This window comes from Myodes glareolus, chromosome 21, assembly GCF_982192425.1.
Source record: "Myodes glareolus chromosome 21, mMyoGla1.1, whole genome shotgun sequence".
In the NCBI taxonomy this organism is placed as follows: Eukaryota; Metazoa; Chordata; class Mammalia; order Rodentia; family Cricetidae; genus Myodes; species Myodes glareolus.
The window spans coordinates 5,914,910-5,940,106 of NC_142046.1; the positions used below are offsets into that span (position 1 = coordinate 5,914,910).

At 39.7% G+C, this 25,197-nt stretch overlaps 1 protein-coding gene and 1 pseudogene across 1 annotated transcript; both read left to right on the forward strand.

Moving 5' to 3' along the window:
* Positions 1-260: 260 nt before the first annotated feature.
* On the forward strand, positions 261-1,205 carry Or5c1 (olfactory receptor family 5 subfamily C member 1). The gene has a single exon (XM_048429194.3). The coding sequence runs from the start codon at positions 261-263 to the stop codon at positions 1,203-1,205; it is 945 nt and encodes a 314-aa protein (XP_048285151.3).
* Positions 1,206-10,421: 9,216 nt separating this feature from the next.
* On the forward strand, positions 10,422-10,679 carry LOC125397049 (NADH dehydrogenase [ubiquinone] 1 alpha subcomplex subunit 3 pseudogene; annotated as a pseudogene).
* Positions 10,680-25,197: the final 14,518 nt, after the last annotated feature.

Below are 25,197 nucleotides of genomic sequence, written 5' to 3' on the forward strand. Positions count from 1 at the left end.
TGACACTTGCAGTATTCTCAGGACTGTAGACAGAGAAGTAAGATGAACTTCTGCCTTTGTGGAGATGAAGCTGCAATGACTTTTCGGAGTTAGGAATGGGTTATGATGGTTATGATGGTGTCAAAGGCTGCACAGGCCAGTTAAGTTTTTGTCCAGTTAAGGCTACAACCCAGGATACAGTACTTTCTCTTCTATGACACATATAGCCTTTCCCTCATTCTCCCTCTTGCTTTCCCTCTTCTTAGTCTCTATCCAACAGGATGAATTCAGAGAACTCCACTTGGTTGAGAGTTACACCTGCTGAGTTCATCCTCTTGGGGATCACAAATCATTGGGACCTACGTGTGACCCTCTTCCTGATATTCCTGCCCATCTACTTTGTCAGCCTGCTGGGAAATGTGGGCATGATGCTACTCATTCGTGTGGATGCCAGGCTCCACACACCCATGTACTTCTTCCTGGCCAACCTCTCCCTGCTAGATGCCTTCTATTCCTCTGCCATCAACCCCAAGATGCTAGTTGACCTCCTACTGTCCCATGCCACCATCCCTTATATAGCCTGTGCCCTCCAAATGTTTGTCTTTGCAGGGCTGGCTGATGCTGAGTGCTGCCTGTTAGCAGTCATGGCCTATGATCGCTATGTGGCCATTGGGAACCCTCTTCTCTATACCACAGTTATGTCACCCCGACTATGTCTGACCTTACTAGGGGCATCAGGCCTGACTGGAGCAATGAGTGCCTTTGTACATACAGCCTTCACCTTCCGCCTGAGCTTCTGTGGCTCACTGGAGGTCAACAGCTTCTTCTGTGATATTCCTCCACTGTTGGCCATTTCCTGCAATGACACCAGTCTTAACGAACTCCTCCTTTTTACTGTCTGTGGCTTTATACAGACAGCCACAGTATTGGCTATCGCTGTGTCTTATGGATTCATCGCTGGGGCTGTGATCCGCATGCAGTCAGCTGAGGGCCGTTGGCGGGCAGCTTCCACATGTGGCTCTCACCTCACAGCTGTAGCCATACTATATGGGACCCTCATTTTCATGTACCTGCGTCCCAGTTCCAACTATGCCCTGGACACTGACAAGATGGCATCTGTGTTCTACACTCTCATCATTCCAGCTCTCAACCCTCTCATCTACAGTCTTAGAAATAAAGAGGTCAAGGAAGCCCTTCAGCGCACCTGGAATCGGTTCTGCTGCTGAGCGTGGAGCACCAGGGATTGGTCACAGGAAGTGGGTTAGGAATGAAGACACTCTTTCTGTCACTGTGGATAAAGAAAGGTGTCCCTCAGATTTGGATGTCTCCTGTCATTATTGAAGAGACTATAAAAAGGGAGGGGAATGAAAATATACACAAGGGAGGCAGAAACCTAAGATAGTCTAGAGCAAGACCTAAAGAAAGCACCAAGACTAGGTGCCTCAGGTTCCTTGGGGTTCAAAATGCTTAAATTCCTAGATGTCACCTGGTGAAGCATCAGAGATTTGTTTTTACCTGTGCATGGAAGATGCTGATCCCTAGAAACTCCAAATGAGATTCACATTAGCTCTAATTGTCCCTAAATTCCTGTCCAGTTGGGTTTCTTCACAGGCCTACACAGAGAGATATACATACAGACCAGAAAAGGCCAAAGCAAGGCAAAGAACTCAGTCCCTGACCTCAAGGCCACATTTATACAGAATGTCACAATATTACATCACTGCTTACTTTGGGGGGTTCTCAGACATGTGATATCAGCTATTTTGTCCTGTCCAGTGTCAAATATGTCTTAGCTGACTCACACCAGATATCCACATTAGCAACATGTTGTCTAACTTATGAGTTGTCCCTATGATCTTCTGTTTCCATCATTGAGTCAGGCACAAAATCATTTAGATGTCTGATTGACATACTTTAAGTCATTTTAAGCTTTTGGGTTATTGATACTGGATAATTTTTCTTTAAGCTTAATAGTAAGTTTGAAATTTATCTAAATTTCATCAGGAGTTACAAGCATTCTCATATTAACATACAGTTGGTCAGCATTGATATTATGTGTTTTATGTTATATATACTATCCAGTGGTAAGATTGAGATTAGGAAAAGAAATACCAAAACTCTGACCTTTTGGCCAATGGTCAGTCACTATCATCCTCCAAGCCCTGGGGCACAGTGGACCCTCTAGAAGTAGAGCTCTTGAATGTTCATCCACAAAGAGCTCACAATTTTTATACATTTCCCTTATCTTCCTGACTCAGTTCCACAGAGGCAAGGCTCAACACTGCATCTATCTAGGAAGCCTTTACTTGTATGGACAGTGTAGGAATGGACCTTGGGAGTTACAGACAGGTAGAACACAGTCAGTGCTAAATTCCACTTTGGTGTGGGAGAATTGTCTGTATTCTGTCAATCACGTTTCAAATAAACGCTGATTGGCCAGGCAGGAGGTGTAGGCGGGAAAACGAGACAGGAAGTGGAAATGATATCAGGAGAGCAGGAGAATTCTGAGGAGGAGGAAGTTGATTCTTCCCACTCCTGCCCAGATCACCGAAGCAGCAGAATGTGAGCTGCCCCACTGAAAAAGGTACTGAGCCACATGGCTAAAATAGATCAGAACAATGGGTTAATCAAGATATGAGAGTTAGCCAGTAAGAAGCCTGACCTAACGGGCCAATCAGCATTAGAACTTACAGAGATTTCAGTGTGATTTTTCTCTGGGACTAAACAGTTAGGGGAGCCCCCAGGCAGGACAGAAACACAAACAAGCAGGCCCTTCATGTTACATCACTTCTTCATGATTCCCTTTTCAGTCCCTGAGTAAGTAAGGTGTGGGATTCAAAAAATGTTTTATTCTGAATCCCCATAGAATGTCCTTCAAGTCCACTTCTGTAGGCTCCAACTAGGAACTGGGCTTACCTTGCATACTCCATGTCAAGAAGAAATCAGCCACCTAGCACTTAGAATGAAGAAATAATAAATACTTCAACCACAAGGTTCTCTCTCTCTCTCTCTCTCTCTCTCTCTCTCTCTCTCTCTCTCTCTCTCTCCCTCTCTCTCTCCTTCCCCTTCCTGCATCCCTCCTTCCTCTCCCAGATCTATCTTTTTCTCTATATATAACTATGGCGTTCTTGGATGTTCAAGCTAATGGAGAAAAGTATTTGGCTAACTAAAACTAACTAAAAAAGTCAAATGTTAGAGAACTTCATGGGTATCCCAACATCTCATTTCTATTTCCTCAGAATTATCTCAGCATAAAATTACAAGTCCCATATCCTAAGATCATACTCATTCCTGGGCTGGATGATCCATGGCCTCATACATGCTAAGCAAGCATTCTCCGGCTGCTCTAGATTCTCAATATTGATTATTCAACAATAAAAAATTGTTGTTTATTTAAATGTGTGGTCTGGTTTAGTTACCCTGCCTGACCTTGAACTCATTCTATAGCCCAAGCAGGCCCAGAATTTGTGATCCTCTTGCCTCCACCTCCCAAATAGCTGGGATTACAGGTCTATACTACTAGATCCATCTAAATTATACACAATATATACACACACATAAAGAGGTATGGCTAGTGGAGGTCAGGGTAAGGCCTCCTAACACCATGGTACTATCCAGGTATCCTATAAAGACTCACCTTGATTAGAAAAATTTTCAAGAGACATATAATTCTGTCAATCTTCTTGGTGCTGTCTGTCATATTAGTAGTGAAGGATGTACCTGAGTCCTTCCATGAGATTAGCATCAGTGGAGAAGACAGATAAATAATTTCATAAGTCCTAAAATTCAACTAGAAGGAACATGAAGCCATGGTTATTATGCTGAACCTATTTTATGGCTAAGAAAGCAAATTAGTGAGAAGAGGGAGGGACAGGAAGACAGTAACAGAGTCCAACCTGGAGAATAAAGAAGAAACAGATGTGTTCCCATCATAAAATTTCCCCACCTTTGTACAGCTTGTCTAAGTCAGAAGAGGTATTTCCCTATGAACTCCTTTGACCATCATTTAGGAAGAGTATGTGGACAGTTGTAGCTTTGGAGTAGGAGTGACTGGGGAGTTATTAGGAACACTCACAGCTCAGAGTGGGTTCTCACAGTTCATATAGGTGAGAACTGAGAAGCAGGAGCTGTGTTAGCAGTAAGGGCAAGTACGAGGAGCAAGTGCATGTAAAAGCATTGATGTCAGCAGTGGGAGAAAGTGGTATGGAAGCAACGTCATCAGCTCAGCAAGCAGGTGAATCCAAGTCCATTTTGACTGTCTTCTTGTTGAAGTAGTGAAGAAAAATTGAAGATTAATGATCTGGGAGGAGGAAGAACACTTCATGGCTTAGATATTTGATTTTATTCACCAGGCAATAGAGAATCATGGAGAGTTTTTATATCAAAAGTTTCCTTTATGGTTGTTCTAATACTGTCATGGAAAGTCATTCTCACCCAAAATGCTACATGTAGGCATAATTCCTTTATATGGCAAACACACACACATGCCTTCAATATAGATCAAATCCTTTACTAGAGACATTCATGTACTTTTATGTGTACATTTATCACACACATACACATATGCAATTATATACACATACACACAAACATATAGAAAGTCACATAAGTTTCCACAGCTGCATAAGGAACAGTCCCCATGAACACACTCCTAGAGTCTTTGCAAGAAGCACCCAGCCATGGTGCAACTGGCACAGGATTAGTCTCAAAGGCTAGCTATGAAAACCCTGGAATCTCTGTTCACTTGGTTTATATTCCATAGGTCAGCCTGACTCTTTTTTTCCTTGCCTTTTCAAAACAGGTACTAAGAAATAGCACCATCACTATTCACAGAGCACCTGAATGCATTCTGAGTTGAGAGCATTGCCCTGATCCCCATCAAATTGGGCCCTAAGAGGAAGGTTAGCAAGTCTCAGAGATAAGAAGCCTACTCCAGGGACACAGGCCTGGGAAATGGGGATTTTTTTTCAAATAGAAGCTAAGATGCTCCCAAGGTCCCAACCTCAAAGTAGGGTCAATTACTGCCTCTGCAAATCCTCCCATGACAAATTCTGTCTGATTCCTGTTGCTGTTCCATCCAGTAATGTGAGAAAGGCAGAAGGGACACTTGGGAGACAATAAAAGTTTCTTTCTCTTTTTTGTTGGACTCTACCAGTTTTAGAAACTGATAAAAAAAAATGTGTATTTTTATTTTGTTTATATTTCACATATTATAAACTAAGACAAGGTTTTAAAATCAGCAATAAAAAGAAAAAATTGAAAAGAAGTGGAGTAGTGCCCACATTGGTTGAAGAGAATATCTTCTAAGATCCAGGTCAAATGTTTGAAATACCATGTGTACTATGTTCTGACAAAAAAAACTTTTAATTTATTACATTTTTAGTGAAAGGAATGAGAATATGAGCAAAGAGGTCAAGACCATGATGGGTTCACCCCCTGAAACAGTTTTCCTGATCTAATAGGAGCTCACCAATTCCAGCCAGACTGGGAAGAAACAAGCATAGAACCAAACTAGTCCCTCTGAATGTGGGTAACAGTTGCACGGCTAGGGAAGACTGAGGAGCCACTAGCAGTGACACCAGGATTTATCCCTACTGCATGTACTGGTTTTTGGTATCCTGTTCTCTTTGGATGGATACCTTGCTCAGCCTAGAGATAGTAGGGAGGGCCTTGGACCTTCCACAAAGCAATGTGCCTTACCCTCTCTGAGGATTGGATGGGGTGGGGTGGGAGGGTGTGTGGAAGGAATGGGATGAGGGGAGGGAGTGGGAACTTGGATTGGTATTTTTTAAAAAGACTAATATTTTTTTAAAAAGGAGACAAGTTTCAGATTGTGCTATTCTGTCTTCCTGTGTGTGAGTCCTACGCATGAGCTCAAGGCTCAAAGCACTGTTTGTGAAGCTGTAATTACTCATCCTTCTAACAACACAGTGGTGTCTCTGGGGGCAAAAGGCAGTGTGGATGACACTCTATGGTGACACATCTTTTCTGTGATCTACTGTGGGCCTATGTGAAGGCAGTATGTGCAAGAAGAGGCAAAGGTGTGGGATCCACAGGCTGTGCATGAGGGTCTGATTGTGTGATCAAAGAAGAGATTGGTTATGATTGTGTGGACATGAACAGGCCCACTGTAGGGGGCTCACTCTCAAAGAACAGGCAGCCAATGAAATATGAACATAACTGTATATTATTCTACATGCCACTGTTAACAAAAATGTGTGAGAGAATGACACCATCTAAATGTAATTACATGTAATCATGTGCTTGTGTACATAATTATGTGGGCTTTTGGATCTTGTAGCTCTACCAATCTATATTTGGATATAAATGCACGCTCTGGGTCCATATGTAATGCCTGTGTATTTGTAGAAACCAACCAGTAGCTACACATAATTGCATGTCTACATGTGTGGGCTTACAACCACATGTTTCTGCATACAGCTTGACTCAGTATCTGAAGATTAAGAAGGATCAACTTAAACTCCAGCAAGAGCTGGACCAGTTTCCAAAGTTATTTTACAAACAAGCTTCACCTCCATCCTAGCCACTCACCTTCATTCTTTTCCCTTCTTGGAAGGCAGGATATAGTAGGGAATTCAAGAAAAGCTCTAGAAGAGTGATTCTCAACCTTCCCAACTCTGCAACCCTTTAAGACAATTCCTCATTCTGTGGTGACTCCCAACCATAAAATTACTTTATTGATACTTCATAACTGTAATGTTGCTACTGTTATAAATTGTAATGTAATTTTATTTGAAAGTGTTGGGCTTACTTGGGGTCCTAGCAATTTCCTCCCAGTTTCACCTCACTGTAATTGATCTAAAGGATTGCTTCTTTTCAATTCCCCTTCATGAAGAGGGTTGCAAAAAGTTTGCTTTTTCCATTCCTACAGTTAACTTCTCTCGACCTGAAAAGAGATATGAATAGACTGTTCTCCCATAATGGCTGGTCAATAGTCTGGCCCTTTGCCAAAAATATTTGTATAGTATCCTCTCTCCTAATTTTGACAAAGAAAATACCCTCCTATATGTTTATATGGATGATCTAATCATATGGCATTTGGAGGACTCAGGGCTAGTTCCCTGGGTAGCCACTATTGTTGATATCCTCCAACAACATGGCTTTAAAATAGCCCTAAACAAAATACGAAAGGTACCACCATTTCATATATTGGGATCCCAATTAACACTAACTCAAGTCCAAGTAAATTGACCCCAATTAATCCTGCCTGAGCCTCTCACTTTATCAGGGTTACAAAAGATACTGGAAGAGATGAGCTGGGTAAGGTCCTGGTTGCCAGTAGAGACTGGGAGACTAGATATGTTATATGATCTCCTTAAAGGGGGGCAACCATATGAGATTACTGAGTCATCAGGCACTCACTGAATTCATCAACGAGTTCCATTATATCTTGCTTCTTTGGCAAGATATAATCTTAACATTCCAATCCAAGGCTGGGTATTATTAGGGAAAAGGACCAAGATGGCTGCCATTGTTCAGCAATCACAGCCACTAGAATGGGTACACAGCACCCTGGGGGCACTCCCAGAGTGTTCTCTCTATTTGATCAAATAACTGGTATGATCATAAAAATCAGAGACACGTCCCTCCGACATTATGGAAAATATCCCTTTAAATTAATAATTCCATTCAAAATTAAAGATTTAAAATGGACAGCCAGGTCAGCGAGATCCCTGGACAGCAAGGGGCACTGATCCTGTAGCAGAAGATCCATCAGAGGGGTGAGTTTGCTGCTGACCTGCAGCAGAAGCCCGGCAAGAAGGAGCTCAGACATTCTCCAACCCCCTTGACTCCCTGGTCATTCTGCAGGAGCTGTTCCAGCCTGCTAAAACCTCTCGCCGCCTATCCCATCCCAGCTTTCATGCAGGAAGCCCTTCCCTTATTCCTCCTTTCCTGGGGCCATAAAATCGCCCAGCTCAGCCTGTTTGAGGGCTGGGATGGGCTGGTGAGTGCAACTGGGCAAGCAGGAGTTCCATTGTTTCAATAGCCTGCCTGCAGCAAAGAAGGTCTTTTGGCAGCTAGGCCCCAGCCAACAAGAGAACCTGACCCTGTACCAGAATATCCATTGGAGAACATTTGAATGAAGAGATGGGCAGGCGCCAAAGCAAGAATTCCTCCAACAATCTGAAAAAAATAACATGAAAACACCAGATCCCAGTGATCTTACAACAGAAGGACTTGAACACCCTAATCCAGAAGAAGTGGGAAAAAGTGACAGTATGAAAGCAATGGAGTCCCTTAAAAAGGATATGAATACCTCCCTTAAAGAAATGGATGAGAAGTATAACAAAAAGTTTGAAGAAATGAGTAAATCCATAAATGATACCCTAGGAAATCAAGAAAAAACAATCAAACAGGTAATGGAAACAGTTCAAGATTTGAAAACTGAAATGGAGGCAATGAAGAAAACACAAACTGAGGGTCGGCTGGATATAGAAAATCTAGGTAAAGAAACAAAGACTACAGAAACAAGCATAACCAATAGAATACAAAAGATAGAAGAACGAATCTCAGACTCTGAAGACACCATAGAGAAAATAAATGCTCTGATCAAAGAAAACAGCAAATCCAAAAATTCTCATCACAAAACATCCAGGATATCTGGGACACAATAAAAAAAACCAAATCTAAGAATAATAGGGGTAGAAGAAGGAGAAGAATTGCAGATCAAAGGCCCAGAAAATATATTCAACAAAATTATAGAAGAAACTTCCCCAACATAAAGAAGGATATTCCTATGAAAGTTCAAGAAACATACAGAACGCTGAATAGCCTGGATCAAAAAAAAATCCCCTCGCCATATAATAATCAAAACAAAAAATGTTCAGATTAAAGAAAGAATATTAAGAGCTGCAAAGGAAAAAGGTCAAGTAACTTATAAAGGTAAACCTATCAGACTTACACCAGACTTCTCTATGGAAACCATGAAAGCCAGAAGGTCCTGAATAGAGGTACTGCAGAAACTAAGAGACCATGGACGCAAGTCCAGACTACTATACCCTGCAAAGTTATCATTCACTATCAATGGAGAAAACAAAATATCCCAGGATAAAAATATTTAAACAATACGTAGCCACAAATCCAGTCTTACAGAAAGTAATAGAAGGAAAATCACAACACAAGGAATCCAACATTGCCAACACTGGCTACATTAACTCAGACATCTAGCGACCCTTCACAAGCACAACTCAAAGAAGGGAAACACACAAACTCTACTACACAATAAATAAACAAATAAATAAATAAATAAATAAATAACTGGAGTCAACAACCACTGGTCATCAATATCACTTAATATTCACCTATAAAAAGGCACAGACTAAAATATTGGATACTAAAACAGGATCAAACATTCTGCTGTTTACAAGAAACACACCTCAACCACAAAGACAGACATCTACTCAGAGTAAAGGGTTGGGAAAAGTTTCTCAAGCAAAGAGACCTAAGAAACAAATGGGTGTGGCCATACTAATTTCTAATAAAATTGACTTCAAACGAAAATCAATCAGAAGAGATGGAGATGGACATTTTATACTCATAACAGGAACAATTCATCAGGAGGAAGTCTCAATCCTGAATATCTATGCCCCTAATATAAAAGAACGCACTTATGTAAAAGAAACACTTCTAGAACTCAAGGCAGTCATCAAACCACACACACTAATAGTAGCAGACTGCAACATACCTCTCTCACCAAAGGACACGTCAATCAGACAGAAATCTAACAGAGAAATAAGAGAATTAATAGAGGTAATGAATCAAATGGACTTAACAGACATCTATAAAACATTCCACCCAAATAAGAAAGAAAATACCTTCTTATCTGCAGCTCATGGAACCTTCTTGAAAATTGACGACATACTTGGTAACAAAGCAAACTTCCACAGAGACAAAAATATTTAGTAACCACCTGTGTTTTGTCGAATCACCATGGATTAAAGTTAGAATTCAACAACAATGTTATACCCAGAATGCCTACAAACTCATGGAAGCTGAACAGTCAACTACTGAATCACCCCTGGATCAAGGAAGAAATAAAGGAAGAAATTAAAGTCTTCCTTGAATTAAATGAAAATAAAGACACAACATACTCAAACCTATGGGACACTATGAAAGCAATGCTAAGAGGAAAGTGCATAGCATTAAGTGCCCAATTAAAGAAAACGGAGAAAGCACACATGGAGACTTTACAGCACACCTGAAAGCTCTAAAAAAAAAGAAAGAAGATTCACCCAGAAGGAGTAGAAGACTGGAAATAATCAAACTGAGGGCTGAAATCAACAAAATTGAAACACAGAAAACAATCCAAAGAATCAATGAAACAAAGAGCTGGTTCTTGGAGAAAATCAACAAGATTGACAAACCCCTATCCAAACTAATCAAACGGCAGAGACAGAACATGCAAATTAATAAGATCAGAAATGAAGGCCGCGAGAATCACCACTTTCCTCAAGAATGCCTGGGCGAAGGAGCCAGTGCTGGTGGTGTCCTTCTCAGTCTGGGGCCTTGCTATAATTATGCCCATAATCAGCCCCTACACCAAGTATGCTTCCATGATCAACCAGGCAACACCCTAAAACTACCCAGTCCCTGTACGAGATAATGGAAACATGCCCAATGTGCCCATCCACCCCCAGGACCCTCAGGGCCCAAGCCTGGAATGACTGAAGAACCTGTGAATACTCCTGTTGATAAAAGAGGACCTTTCCCTGTTGCCCCCAAATAAAAATAGGAAAACCAACCCTAAAAAAAAAAAGATCGGAAATGAAAAGGGGGACATAACCACAGACACAGAGGAAATTCAGAGAATCATTAGATCTTACTACAAAAGCCTGTATGCCACAAAATTGGAAAATGTAAAAGAAATGGACATTTTTAAGTTAAGTACCATATACCAAAGTTGAACCAAGTCCAGGTGAACAAAATAAATAGACCTGTCAGTAGTGAAGAATTAGAAACTGTTATCAAAAACCTCCCTACCAAAGAAAGCCCAGGACCAGATGGTTTTAATGAAGAATTCTACCAGATCTTCCAAGAAGAGCTAATACCTAAACTCCTTAATGTGTTTCACAATATAGGAACAGAAGAGTTATTGCCAAATTCTTTTTATGAAGCTACAGTTACTCTGATACCAAAACCACACAAAGACACAACCAAGAAAGAGGATTACAGGCCAATCTCACTCATGAACATTGACGCGAAAATTCTCAATAAAATACTGGCAAACCGAATCCAAGAACACATTAGAAAAATGATCCATTATGATCAAGTAGGCTTCATCCCAGAGATGAAGGGCTGGTTCACATATGCAAATATATCAATGTAATCCATCACATAAATAAACTGAAAGAAAAAACCATATGATCATTTCAATAGATGCTGAAAAAGCATTTGACAAAATTCAACACCCCTTTATGATAAAGGTGTTGGAGAGATTAGAGATACAATGTTCATACCTAAATATATTTTACAACAAGTCAACAGCTAATATCAAATTAAATAGAAAGAAACTCAAAGCCATTCCACTAAAATCAGAAACATGAAAAGACTGTCCACTCTCTCCATACCTCTGCAATATAGTGCTTGAAGTTCTAGCAATAAGACAACATAAGGAGATCAAGAAGAATCAAATTAGAAAGGAAGAAGTTAAACTTACGTTATTTGCAGATGATATGATAGTGTACATAAGCGACCCCAAAAACTCTACCAAAGAACTCCTACAGCTGATAAACACCTTTAGTAATGTGGCAGGATACAAGATCAACTCAAAAAAAAATCAGTTGCCCTCCTATACACAAAGGATAAAGAAGCAGAGAGGGAAATCAGAGAAGCATCACCTTTCACAATAGCCACAAACAGCATAAAATATCTTGGAGTACCTCTAATCAAGGAAGTGAAAGACCTATTTGACAAGAACTTTAAGTCTTTGAAGAAAGAAATTGAAGAGGATACCAGAAAATGGAAGGATCTCCCTTGCTCTTTGATTGGGAGGATCAACATAGTAAAAATGGCAATTCTACCAAAAGCAATCTATAGATTCAATGCAATTCCCATCAAAATCCAAACAAAATTCTTCACAGACCTTGAGAGAACAATAATCAAGTTTATATGAAAAAACAAAAAACCCAGGATAGCCAAAACAATCTTATACAATAAAGGAACTTCTGGAGGCATTACCATCCCTGACTTCAAACTCTATTACAGTGCTACAGTATTGAAACAGCTTGGTATTGGCATAAAAACAGAGAATTCGACCTATGGAATCGAATGGAAAACGCTGATATTAACCCACAAGCCTATAAACACCTGATTTTTAACAAAAAACTAAAAGTATACAGTGGAAGAAAGAATGCATCTTTAACAAATGGTGCTGGCATAACTGGATGTCAACCTGTAGAAGAATGAAAGTAGATCCATACCTATCACCATGCACAAAACTCAAGTCCAAATGGATTTAAGACCTCAATATTAATCTGACCACATTGAACCTGACAGAGGAGAAAGTGGGAAGTAGTCTACAAGACATAGGCACAGGAGACCACTTCCTAAGTAGAACCCCAGTAGCACAGACAATAAGAGCAACAATGAATAAATGGGACCTCCTGAAACTGAGAAGCTTCTGCAAAGCAAAGGACACTGTCAGTAAAACAAAAAGGCTACTTTCTGACTGGGAGAAGATCTTCACCAACCCCTCATCAGACAAAGGTCTGATCTCCAAAGTATACAAAGAATTCAAGAAACTAGACACTAAACTCTAATTAACCCAATTTAAAAATGGGGTACTGAACTGAACAGAGAATTATCAACAGAACTTCGAATGGCCAAAAGACACTTAAGTTCATGCTCTACCTCCTTAGCGATCAGGGAAATGCAAATCAAAACCACTTTGAGATACCATCTTACACCTGTCAGAATAGCTAAAATCAAAAACACCAATGATAGCCTATGCTGGAGAGGATGTGAAGTAAGGGGAACACTGAACCATTGTTGGTGGGAATGCAAACTTGTGCAGTCACTTTGTAATTCAGTGTGGCAGTTTCTCAGGAAACTGGGAGTCAACCTCACTCAGGACCCAGCAATTCCACTCTTGGGAATATACACGAGATGCCCTATCATACTACAAAAGCATTTGTTCAACTATGTTCATAGCAGCACTATTTGTAATAGCTAGAACCTGGAAACAACCTAGGTGTCCCTCAATAGAAGAATGGTTAAAGAAGGTGTGGAACATATATACATTGGAGTTTTACTCAGTGATAAAAAACAATGACATCTTGAATTTTGCATGTAAATGGATGGAAATAGAAAATGCTTTATTGAGTGAGGTAACCCAGACCCAAAAAGAGGAATATGGTATGTACTCACTCATAAGTGGATTCTAGCCATAATTAAGGGCCATTGAGCCTATAATTCGTGATCTTAGAGAAGCTAAATAAGAAGGTGAACCTGAAGAAAATCATAAAGTTATCCTCTTGCATATTGGAAGTAGACAAGATTGTCAGGCAAAACTGGGTGCACGGGGGTTTCCGGGGGTGGATATAAGGGGAGATGGGTAGAGAGAAGGGATAAGGAAAGGATTCGGGAGAGCATGGGGGAATGGGATGGGTGGGATGGAGGAAGGTTGGATATGGGAGCAGGCAAGAAAATATCTTAATTAAGGGAGCCATTTTATGGTTTGCATGAGATTTGATCCTGGAGGGGTTCCCAGGTCCAAGGAGAGGTCCCCAGATTGTTCCTTGGCAGCAGAGGAGAATGTGCCTGAACTGGCCTTGTCCCATAGCCACACTGATGAATATCTTGCATATCACCATAAAACCTTCATCTGGCGATGGATGGAGATAGAGACAGAGACCCACACTGGAGCATTGGGCTTAGCTCCCAAGGTTCAAATGAGGAGCAGAAGGAGGGAGAACATGAGCAAGGAAGTCCGGACCGTGAGGGGTGCGTCCACCCACTGAGATGGTAGGACTGATCTAATCGGAGCTCACCAAGGCCAGCTGGACTGGGAGTGATGGAGCATGTGATCAAACTGGACACTCTGAATGTGGCTGACAATGAAGGCTGACTGAGAAGCCAAGGACAATGGCACTGGGTTTTGATTCTACTTCATGGATTGACTTTGTGGGAGCCTGGTTTGTTTGGATGCTCGCCTTTATAAACCTGGATGGAGGGTGGAAGACCTTGGACTTCCCACGGGGCAGGGAACTCTGACTGCTCTTAGGACTAGAAAGGGAGGGGGAGGGAAAAGGGAGGCGGGGAGGAGGTGGAATTTTTAATAAATAAATCAATTAATTAAAAAATAATAAAAAAGAAAGGAATTAGAAAAAAAACTATTAAAACCAACATATTGGTACCTAGCTCTTATGCCCAACACATCAACAGATAAAATACAAAGATAGAATGCCATGGAGCCCTACAGACACATAAATGTTTACTCATGTTCTGTTGAAAACAGTTTGTCCACAGTTGATATAAAGCTATCCACAGTGGAAAAAAAATTTGTGTTAATTATGTTTACTGTTTCTTTCAGTTTCAACACACATGCTATCTGAATTATTTTCTTCTGCATCATGGAAACTAAAATTATTATGAATATTCTGAACCAAAAAAAAGTTTATTGGCTCAAAAGTGTGGTTCGTTGGTTTTGTTCATTTTGATCCAAATATGCTTGAATGTTTTCAAACAACCATACTTCATTTGCATTCTTTATTATTTGTAAATAGAGCTGATTTTTATGCTTAATATAGAAATGTGTGTTGGAGTTGATTATGTTTTGAAGTTGATTAATAGCTTAGGGCATTTTCTATAAAATTGCGTCATAAGAGTTAAACCAATCAGTAATAATGAATCTTTTAGTAATAAAAACATTACTCTGTTAAATTTTATAGCAATGAGTTTGCTCAAAAACACATATCTAAGTCTATAAAGTCTTTCTCTTCACTTAGGTTTTTAACAAGTAAGTTCAGTGTGAACTTGGGCTTGTCTCTCTTGTTATTTGATGGATTCAAATCACTTGTAAATGTTTCTAGGGGGAATGCACACATATTTCTTTTTAATTGAAAATAAAATTAGAACTTATTTATGAAAAAAAAGAAAGCTCACTAGAAACAAGAGATTCTGAGCCTTTAAAGGCATCACAAGGAGCCCAGACTCAAGAAAACTGGATACTACTGAAGTGTGGAGGACACAAAAGTGAATGATTATTAGCTTTGGTTTGAGGCAAATTTATTTTGTTTGATTTCTGTGTTTTTTAAAATATAACCAGAAAGGATATTCATCTAGATTGCCAAATGCAAGATGAATATATGAAATTAGAATTGCTAGATGTCAGAAAAAATAGAAAATGTCATTTTTAGGAAAATGATTTTTTTCATAACACATTAAAATATAATGGAAAAAATCTTTAAAAAAAATAAAAAAATAAAATGAACAGCCAGACTTTGTTCTCAACTTAGCCTCGCCATAGAGGGATTTCTGGGGACCATGGACACCCACTCTGGGGAGTCCCAGTTAGTGAAGCTATACGAAGAACTACATTGGAGACTCCCCTTAGTCTTTTCATCTAGGCCCCTGCCCCAAGCATTCACTGTTTGCACAGATGGTGGGAAGAATGGGGCCACCTTTGTAGTTTTCCCTTCAGGGAGGACCAAGACAAAGATTACCAAAATTCTCTGTTGTAGAGGATCCACTCAATATAAGGAAATGATGGCCATATATATTGCCTTACATGAGGTCCCAGAACCCTGTAACCTCTATTCAGACAGATCTTATGTGGTGAACCTACTGTCACACTTACCCTATGTCTATATCAGATTGGATGCTAATCCTTTTTCTGCCTTGATGATACAACACAAATCGCTCTTAGAATGTAGGGAAAAAAGACCATATATATTCAACATCTCAGAGGACACCAAAACCTCCCTGGTCTCATTTCCCAAGGGAATGCTGCTGCAGATGCTGCAGCTTCAGGGTCCTGTCTCATAGAGGTCTCTACTCTGCCCATACAAAATGTCACCCAATTGCATGACTTAACTCATGTCAACTGGAGATGACTCAAATACCTATACCCCCAGATCTCCGCAACAAAATTAAAGAGAATTGTTCATACATGTAAGACTTCCCAACAGTTTCTCTGCACCCCTTCCCACCCTTTTACAAAGGCCAGGGGTGAACCCAAGAGGGGTAGAACCCAACATCATCTGGCAAACAGATGTAGCACATTACCCTCCATTTGGCAAATTAAAATATGTGATCATAGACATGTACTCTAAAGCAAGCTGGGTTACTGCCCACTCAGAGGAAAAGGCAACCCATGCCAAAAGCCACTTCTTACAATGTTTTACTATTTTGGGACTACCACAACAGGTCAAGACTGACAATGGGCCCTGTTTTATAAGTAAAACATTAAAAGAATTCTTCCAGAATTTCTTCCAGAAATGGAATATATCCCAGTGGTGACTGGGATTTCATACAACACTCAGGGTCAAGCAATTATTGAAAGATATCACCAATATATCAAAGAGGTCCTCATAAAACAAAAAGGGGACCCCATCTACAACCTCAAAAGGCATTATTAACCATCAATATTTTAAATTTTCAAAAATCAGATGAACAAAATAGATTCCAGAAACATTGGGATCCCTACCAATGAGGCCCTGCCCAAAGGATAGGTGGAAGGATCCTCTCACTAACCAATGGAGGGGCCCAGACCCCTTGTTGACACAGGCTGAGTGATGAGTGATGAATGGACACTTAAAAGAAATCCTACACTAGCTCAGAATTGAGAAATAGATATTTATTTAGGGGTAAACTCACAAATCAGAATTCTCTGCTTGAATGGTAGACAGAGATCAAATCCAACAATCCAACAATCCAAACGAGCAGCCAGCAAAAAGGAAGAAGGGGCTGATGCAGGCTCTGCATCAGCATATATGGTCTAAGAGGTTATACCCCAGTAGGCAGGTAACCACAAGCTGTAAGACTTCCTACAGCACCCACCTTCCCCTTTTGTTTAAATAAGAGAGTTCTAAGCCTAATACAAAATTATATACAATAAGAACAAATATATTTAATAATTATCCTATCCTAACTAATTTAAGTCTTGTAAGATAAATAACTTGGCCAAATCATGAAAGGAAAGTAACTACAATTATCTAGTCTTCAACCCCATCAAAGATCCGAGAAGGATTTACTTGAGTAAGCAGGAAGTGCAATCAAGCAACTTCCAAAATGTACAACAAATGGCAGGGACAACTGGTTACCTGGGCAATCACCCAAAGTCTCATTTGCAAAGTTGAAGCAACCAACTTTGGCTAAGGCCTAGAATAACTGACAGACTATTTTTAAAGGCAAGAAATTTTTCAAAACCATCTTACTCTGTCTTAGCAAGATTTGACAGTCGTGCTTATCCATTTCCGGACACTATGTATCTTGTCAGTGGTTGAGGCATGGGCATTTCTTTGCCCAAAGGCCATTTTTGCCAAGAATAAAACAAGTACCAAGTGGAGTGTCTTCAGTGCTCAACATTCTCTCGGGAATAGATCCGTGCTGCCAGGAGAAATTGATCTATAATTCTTAATACCTATATAACTTAAAGATTAAGACAATAAACAACTGTGCAATAAATGAAGACAGTGACCTTCAAATGTAAACAATGTATAAGTATCTTGATCAGAGGTAGAAATGTACATTGCAACATAATAAATTTATATCAATATATAAAAAATGTTTTAAGCAGAGGTAAAAGCATGCATCCATACAATAATCAGTATAATTTAACTTTGTATCAATATACAAGAATCTATACCAATGTAATTGCCTATAAATAATAACTCACAAGTATGCACTCTACTATTCACTATTATTATTAGTGTGAGTAAGCTCATACCAATCTGTTATCCCTGCTTAGTCAAAAGCAAGCCTGTCTAGACCGTGGAATAACCAGGCCATCCACCCAGTAGGCGTGGAGCTTAAATCCACATGGGCACCAAGTGATTAACGGACACTTAAAAGAAATCCCACAGGCCCACCCTTTTGTCTGTGAGATCCTTGGAGCTCAGCAAGAGGTCCTGCTCTTGTGCTGAGGAAATTCATCCAGAGTGGTGTGAGTGAGTGGCCGCCAGGCTGGACAGTCCCAGAAACGGAATACAGGCCCCCTCCAATTCTCTAAACATTACTGGCCATTCAACGGGGAGTCTTTCCATCTACTGGCTTTCTGTATTTACCCCCATCCCATTCTTACCCCAAACACTCCTTTCCATCTGTGGAGTCCTTGGTTTCCCCAACTCAACCTGCTCCGGGACTGAGGGGCTGAGGAGCCAGTGGTGAGTACCAGTGCTGCTGGGGCTTCTTTGTTTCACACTACCCTGACTCTCCAAGCCCACCCTTTTGTCTGCAAGGTCCTTGAAGCCCAGCAAGAGGCCCTGCTCCTGTACTGAGGAGATCCATCCAGAGTGGTGAGTGAGTGGCTGCCTGGCCAGATGGTTCCAGGAACAGAGTCCAGGCCCCCTCCAATTCCCTAAACTTTTCTGGCCATCCATCAGGGAGTCATTCCTGCTACTGGCTTTCTTTATTTACCCCATCCTATCTGTCCCCCAAGCACTCCTTTTCATCTGCAGGGTCCTTGGATCCACCAGGACAAGCTGCTTCAGGGCAGAGGGAATCTGAAAGCCAGCACCAGTGCTGAGGGGACATAAGAGAGGACAGATCAAGAAAAATCCCCAAGTACACAGTAAGCCACAGCAAAGGTTGGACCAAGATGCCAACACTCTCCTGGCCGCACTTGAAGGAAGAGATGGGCAGGCATCAATGCAAGAATTCCTCCAACAACCTGAAAAGCAACATGACAACACCATAATCCAGCAAACACACAACAGGAAGACTTGAACACCGTAACACAGAAAAAGTAGAAGAAATCGACTTTAAAGGTAACATGAAAATAATGGAGCCCGTACCAGAAGATCTATCAGAGAGGTGAGTGTGTTCCTGACCGGCCAACAGACACCCCGGAAAGGGAGCACAGACACCCCTGAACCCTCTAAACTTTCTGGCCATCCTGCAGGGGCTTCTCTCCCTGGCTACTGCCTCTCTTTTCCTTCGCATCCCAGCTTGCTCCCAGGTACCCATTCCCTTCTGAGGGGTCGTAAGATCCCCCAACTCGCCTGTTTTGGGGCTGAGGCTCTGGGAACAAAGTGTTGAGTGCAACTGGGAGTTCCTTTGTTTCACTGAGCCTGCACACAGCAAGCCTGCGTCTTTATCTGCAAGGTCCCTGGCCAGCAAGTGACCATTACCCTGTACCAGAAGATCCATTGGAGAGCATTTGAAGAAAGAGATGGGCAGGCGCCAATGCAAGAATTTCTCCAACAATCTGAAAAACAACATGATAACACCAGAACCCAGCAAACATACAACAGGAAGAATTGAACACCCTAATACAGAAGAAGTATTAAAAATAGACATTATGAAAGTGTTGGAGTCCCTTAAACAGGATGTGAAAAACTCCCTTAAAGAAATGGATGAGAAGAATAACTAAAAGTTTGAAGAAGTGAAAAAATTCCTAAAATATACCCTAGAAAACAAGAAAAATAATCAGATAATGAAAACAGTTCAGGACTTGAAAACTGAAAGGGAGGCAATGAAGAAAACACAAAACAAGGGATGCCTGGATATGAAAAATCTGGGTAAAGAATTGGGGACTACAGAGACAAACATAACCAACAGAATACAAGAGATAGAATAAAGAATTTTAGATGCTGAAGACACTATAGAGAAAATAAATGCACTGTTCAAAGAAAGCAGCAAATTCAACAAATTCTCACCACAAAACATCCAGGAAATCTGGGACAGCATAAAAAAACAAACCTAATGAACCTGATGAAAATCATGTAGCTATCCTCCTGGAAATTGGAAATAGACAAGAGTCCCAGAACCTTCTTCTGGCGATGGATGGAGATAGAGACAGAGACACACATTGGAACACTGGACTTAACTCCCTAGGCCCAAACAAGAAGCAGAAGGAAAGAAAACGTGAGCAAAGAAGGCTAGACCAGAGGGAACCTTCATCCGATGATGGATGGCGATACAGACGGAGACCCACATTGGAGCACCGGACTGAGCCCCCCAAGGTCCAAATGAGGAACAGAAGGAGGAAGAAAATGAAAAAAGGAAAACAGGACTGCAAGAGGTGCGATCACCCACTGATACAAGGGGACTGATCTAATGAGAATTCACCAAGGCCAGTTGTACTGGGACTGAACGAGGACGTGATCCAACCAGATTCTCTGAATGTGGCCAGATTCTCTGAATGTGGTTGGCCCGGAGTCTTTCTGAAAAGCCATTGACAATGACACTGGGACTTGTTTCCTCTGCATATACTGGAGTTTGGGGATCCAGTCTGTTTGGATACTCACCTGCCTGGACCTGGAGGGAGGGGGGAGGAACTTGAACTTCCCACAGGGCAGGAAATCCTGACTGCCCTAAGGGACGAAGAGGGAGGAGGAGAGGGAGTGGGGGGAGTGGGAGGGTGTTGGGAGAAGGGGCGGAAATGGAAATTTTTATAATTTAATAAAATTACTTTCTCATCAAAAAAAACAAACCTAAGAATAATATGGGTAGAAGAAGGAGAAGAATTACAGCTCAAAGGCACAGAAAATATATTCAACAAAATTATAGAAGAAAAAAACTTTCCCAACCTAAAGAAGTATATTCCAATGAAGGTTCAAGAAGCATACAGAACACCGAATAGACTAGATCAAAGAAAACATCCCTTCACCATAAAATAATCAAAACACAAAACATACAGAATAAAGAAAGAATATTAAGAGCTGCAAAGGAAAAAGGTCAAGTAACTCATAAAGGTAAACATATCAGAATTACACCTGACTTCTCTATGGAAACCATGAAAGCCAGAAGGTCTTGGATAGACGTGCTGCAGAAATTAAGAGACCATGAATGCAAGCCCAGATTACTATACCCAGCCAAGCTTTTGTTCACCATCAATGGAGAAAACAAAATATTCCAGGATAAAAACAAATTTAAATAATACGTAGCCACAAATCCAGCCTTACAGAAAGCAATAGAAGGAAAATCACAACCCAAGGAATGCAACACTGTCCACAATAACTCAGACTTCTAACAACCCATCATCAGCCCAACTCAAAAAAGGGAAACATACAAACTCTACCACCAAAAAAAAGCAAAGTTAACAACCACTGGTCATTAATATAACTTAATATCAATGGACTCAATTCACCTATAAAAAGGCACAGGCTAAGGGATTGGATGTGAAAACAGGATCCAACATTCTGCTGCCTACAAGAAACACACCTCAACCACAAAGACAGACATCTACTCAGAGTAAAAGGTTGGGAAAAGGTTTTTCAAACAAATGGACCTATGAAACAAGCAGGTGTGGCTATACTAATGTCTAACAAAATTGATTTCAAACTAAAATCAATCAGAAGAGATGAAGAAGGACACTTTATTCTCATAACAGGAATAATAGATAAGGAAGAAGTCTCAATCCTGAATATCTACACCCTAATATAAAAGTACCCACTTATGTAAAAGAAACATTACTAGAACTCAAGGCACACATCAAACCCCACACACTTATAGTAGGAGACTTCAACACTCCTCTCTCACCAATAGACAGGTCAATCAGACAGAAACCTAACAGAGAAATAAGAGAAATAATGGAGGTAATGAATCAAATGGACTTAGCAGACATCTATAGAACATTCCACCCAAATAGGAAAGAATATACCTTCTTCTCAGCATATCGTGGAACCTTCTCAAAAATTGATAACATAATTGGTAAAAAAGCAAACTTCCACAGATATAAAAAAATTTTAGTAACCATCTGTGTCTCATCGGATCACCATGGAATAAAGTTAAAATTTAACAATAATTCTACCCCCAGAAAGCCTACAAACTCATAGAAGCTGAACAGTCAACTACTGAACCACCCCTGAGTCAAGGAAGAAATAAAGAAAGAAATTAAAGTCTTCCTTGAATTCAATGAAAATAGAGACACAACATACCCAAACTTATGGGACACTATGAAAGCAGTGCTAAAAGGAAAGTTCATAGTTCTAAGTACCCACATTAAAAAAAAACAGAGAAAGCTCACATTAAAGACTTAGCAGCACACCTGAAAGCTCTAAAAAAAAAAAGAAAGAAAGAAACAGACTTATCCAGAAGGAGTAGAAGACTGGAAATAATCAAACTGAGGGCTGAAATCAACAAAATAGAAACACAGAAGACAATCCAAAGAATCAATGAAACAAAAATCTGATTCTTAGAGGAAAACAATAAGACTGACAAACCCCTTTCCAAACTAATCAAACAACAGAGAGAGAACACGCAAATTAACAAGATCAGAAATGAAAAGGGGGACATAACAACAGACACTGAGGAAATTCAGAGAATCATTAGGTCTTACTACAAAAGCTTATATGCCACAAAGTTGGAAAATGTAAAAGAAATTGACTTGTTTTTAGATAAATACCATTTACCAAAATTGAATCAAGACCAGGTGAACAATTTAAATAGACCTATAAGTCGTGAGAAAATAGAAGAGATCATTAAAAAACCTCCCAACCTAAAAAAAGCCCAGGACCAGTTGGTTTTAATGCAGAATTTTATCAGAACATCCAAGAAGAGCTAATACCTATACTCCTTAATGTGGTTCACATAATAGAAACAGAAGAGTCACTGCCAAACTCTTTTTATTTAGCTCCAGTCACCCTGATTCCAAAACCACACAAAGATTCAACAAAGAAAGAGAATTACTCATGAACATCGATGCAAAAAATCTCAATAAAATTATGGCAAACAGAATCCAAGAACACATCAAAAAAAATTATCCATTACAATCAAGTAGGCTTCATCCCAGAGATGCAGGGCTGCTTCAACATACGAAAAACTATCAATGTAATCCATCATATAAATAAACTGAAAGAAAAAAACCATATGATCATTTCATTGGATGCTGAAAAAGCATTTGTCAAAATTAAAAGCCTCTTTATCATAAAGGTGTTGGAGAGATTAGGGATACAAGGTTCATACCTAAATATAATCAATGCAATATATAGCAAGCCAACAGCTAATATCAAATTAAATGGAAAGAAACTCAAAGCCATTCCACTAAAATCAGGAACAAGACAAGGATGTCCACTCTCACCATATCTCTTCAACATCATGCTTGAAGTTCTAGCAATAGCAATAAGATAACATAAGGAGATCAAGGGGATAAGAATCGGAAAGGAAGAAGTCAAACTTTTGTTATTTGCAGATGATATGATAGTGTACATAATTGTCCCCAAAAACTCTACCAGAGAACTCCTACAGCTGATAAATACCTTCAGTGATGTGGCAGATTACAAGATCATCTCAAAAAAAATTCATTGTTCATTTTTGGAAAGCTTAAACATTAGTTATATAGACATATGCAGACATATATATTCAATGAAAGGTATGATAGATATGAAGAAAAGCAAAGATGTTTTCTAAATTTTTTTTCCTTCTGTCACATATCATGGCTTGTGACATGAGACAGAAATTCTGGGTTTTTCTTTCTCTCTCTTTTTAATTTAGAGCATAATTTTATTTTTATGAAATTCAAGGTCAAATAAAACTAATTTCAAAGAAAAAATAATAATAGTATTTACTTTAAAGAGGATGATGATATAGATGAAGTATTCATAGGTAAATTTTCTGCAAATGGAGTTATTCCTTGACTTTTACAAGAGTTTAATTAGAAGAGCGCGCATTTATGAAAACCATCAAAGTTAGATTTCTGTTATTTGCAGCAGGTGAAATTTACCTTTATATAATTAATTTCCATGTTTGATGAATGACTCATTGTCATTTGCTTTTGTTCTTTTTACTCTTACTCTTTGGACTGTATTGAGGGGTCCTTAGTTGTTTTATTTTGGCAGACCCACCACCCAGCACTCAAGTAAGTCACACAAGGAGGACTAATGCTTTCTTTCCTTCTTCTCTTTTTTTATAAAAAAAATGGCCATTTCTTGGCTTGTTTCTAGCTAAATTTTTCTTAATTTAAATTATCTCAGCTACTGTTTGTCCTTAGGCCTTTTTCTTTTCTGTTGTATTGCTCTCAACCTTACTTCAGAGGTGGTTAGACCCTGCCATTCTCTCTCCCTCTTTTCTCTTGCTCCTTATTTCCTTTCAGATTTCTCCTTCTATTTATTCTTTGTGCCTCTCAGCCCTGCCTATCCTTTCTCTTGCCTTGTTATTGGCTGTTTAATTCTTTACTAGATCATCAAGTGTTTTAGACAGGTCAAGAATTGCAGCTTCAATGCTGTTAAACAAATGCAGCATAAACAAAAACTACACATCTTTATATCATTAAACTAATGCCCCATTGCATAAACAAATGTAATGTACCTTAAAATAGTATTTCACAGCAATGCATATATACTGTAATTTAGGTTGACATTATTAAATATTGCAAAATTTGTATTTTGCTGTAGTTTGAATTTTTTAACTCATCATTATAGATACTTCTCCTCATTTTCTTTCTTTGAAACTTTCAATCCTGACTTGCTTTATACAGTGTGTTTCACAACAAAGGAAATTAGGATGTTTAGATATGAAAACATATGGGGGTTTTCTTTTTAAAAAATTTATTTATTAAAATTTTCCACCTCCTCCCCTCCTCCTATTTCCCTCCCACTTCCCCACTACCTGGTTGTAAGGCTGTTTTTACTCTCTGATCTTCAGGCAAGCATTATTTATTAAAATATAAATGAAATGCCACTACAAACAAAACTCTATCATTTTAAAGAAAACAAATGGAAGTTGGTGTAGACAGAATTTTCTGTCCTGCCTGGTGCTGAAGACATTCAAATCAAAAAAAAAGACACACAGAGGCTTATATTAGTTATAAACTGTTTTTAGACTTTTAGCTCCATAGGGAATCAACAATATCTGGCATACCAAGTTGAGGCAAGATCAGTCCCCTCCCTCCTGTATCAAGGCTGAACAAGGTATTTCACCATAGGGAATGGGCTCTCAAAAACCAGGTCATGCATCTGGGATAGGTCCTGGTGCCACCTCCAGGGGCCCTCCCAACAGATCAAGTCACATAACTGTCATCAACATTCAGAGGGTCTAGTTTGGTTCCATGCTAGTTCACCAGCTGTCAGTCCATAGTCTGTGAGCTCCCACTAGCTT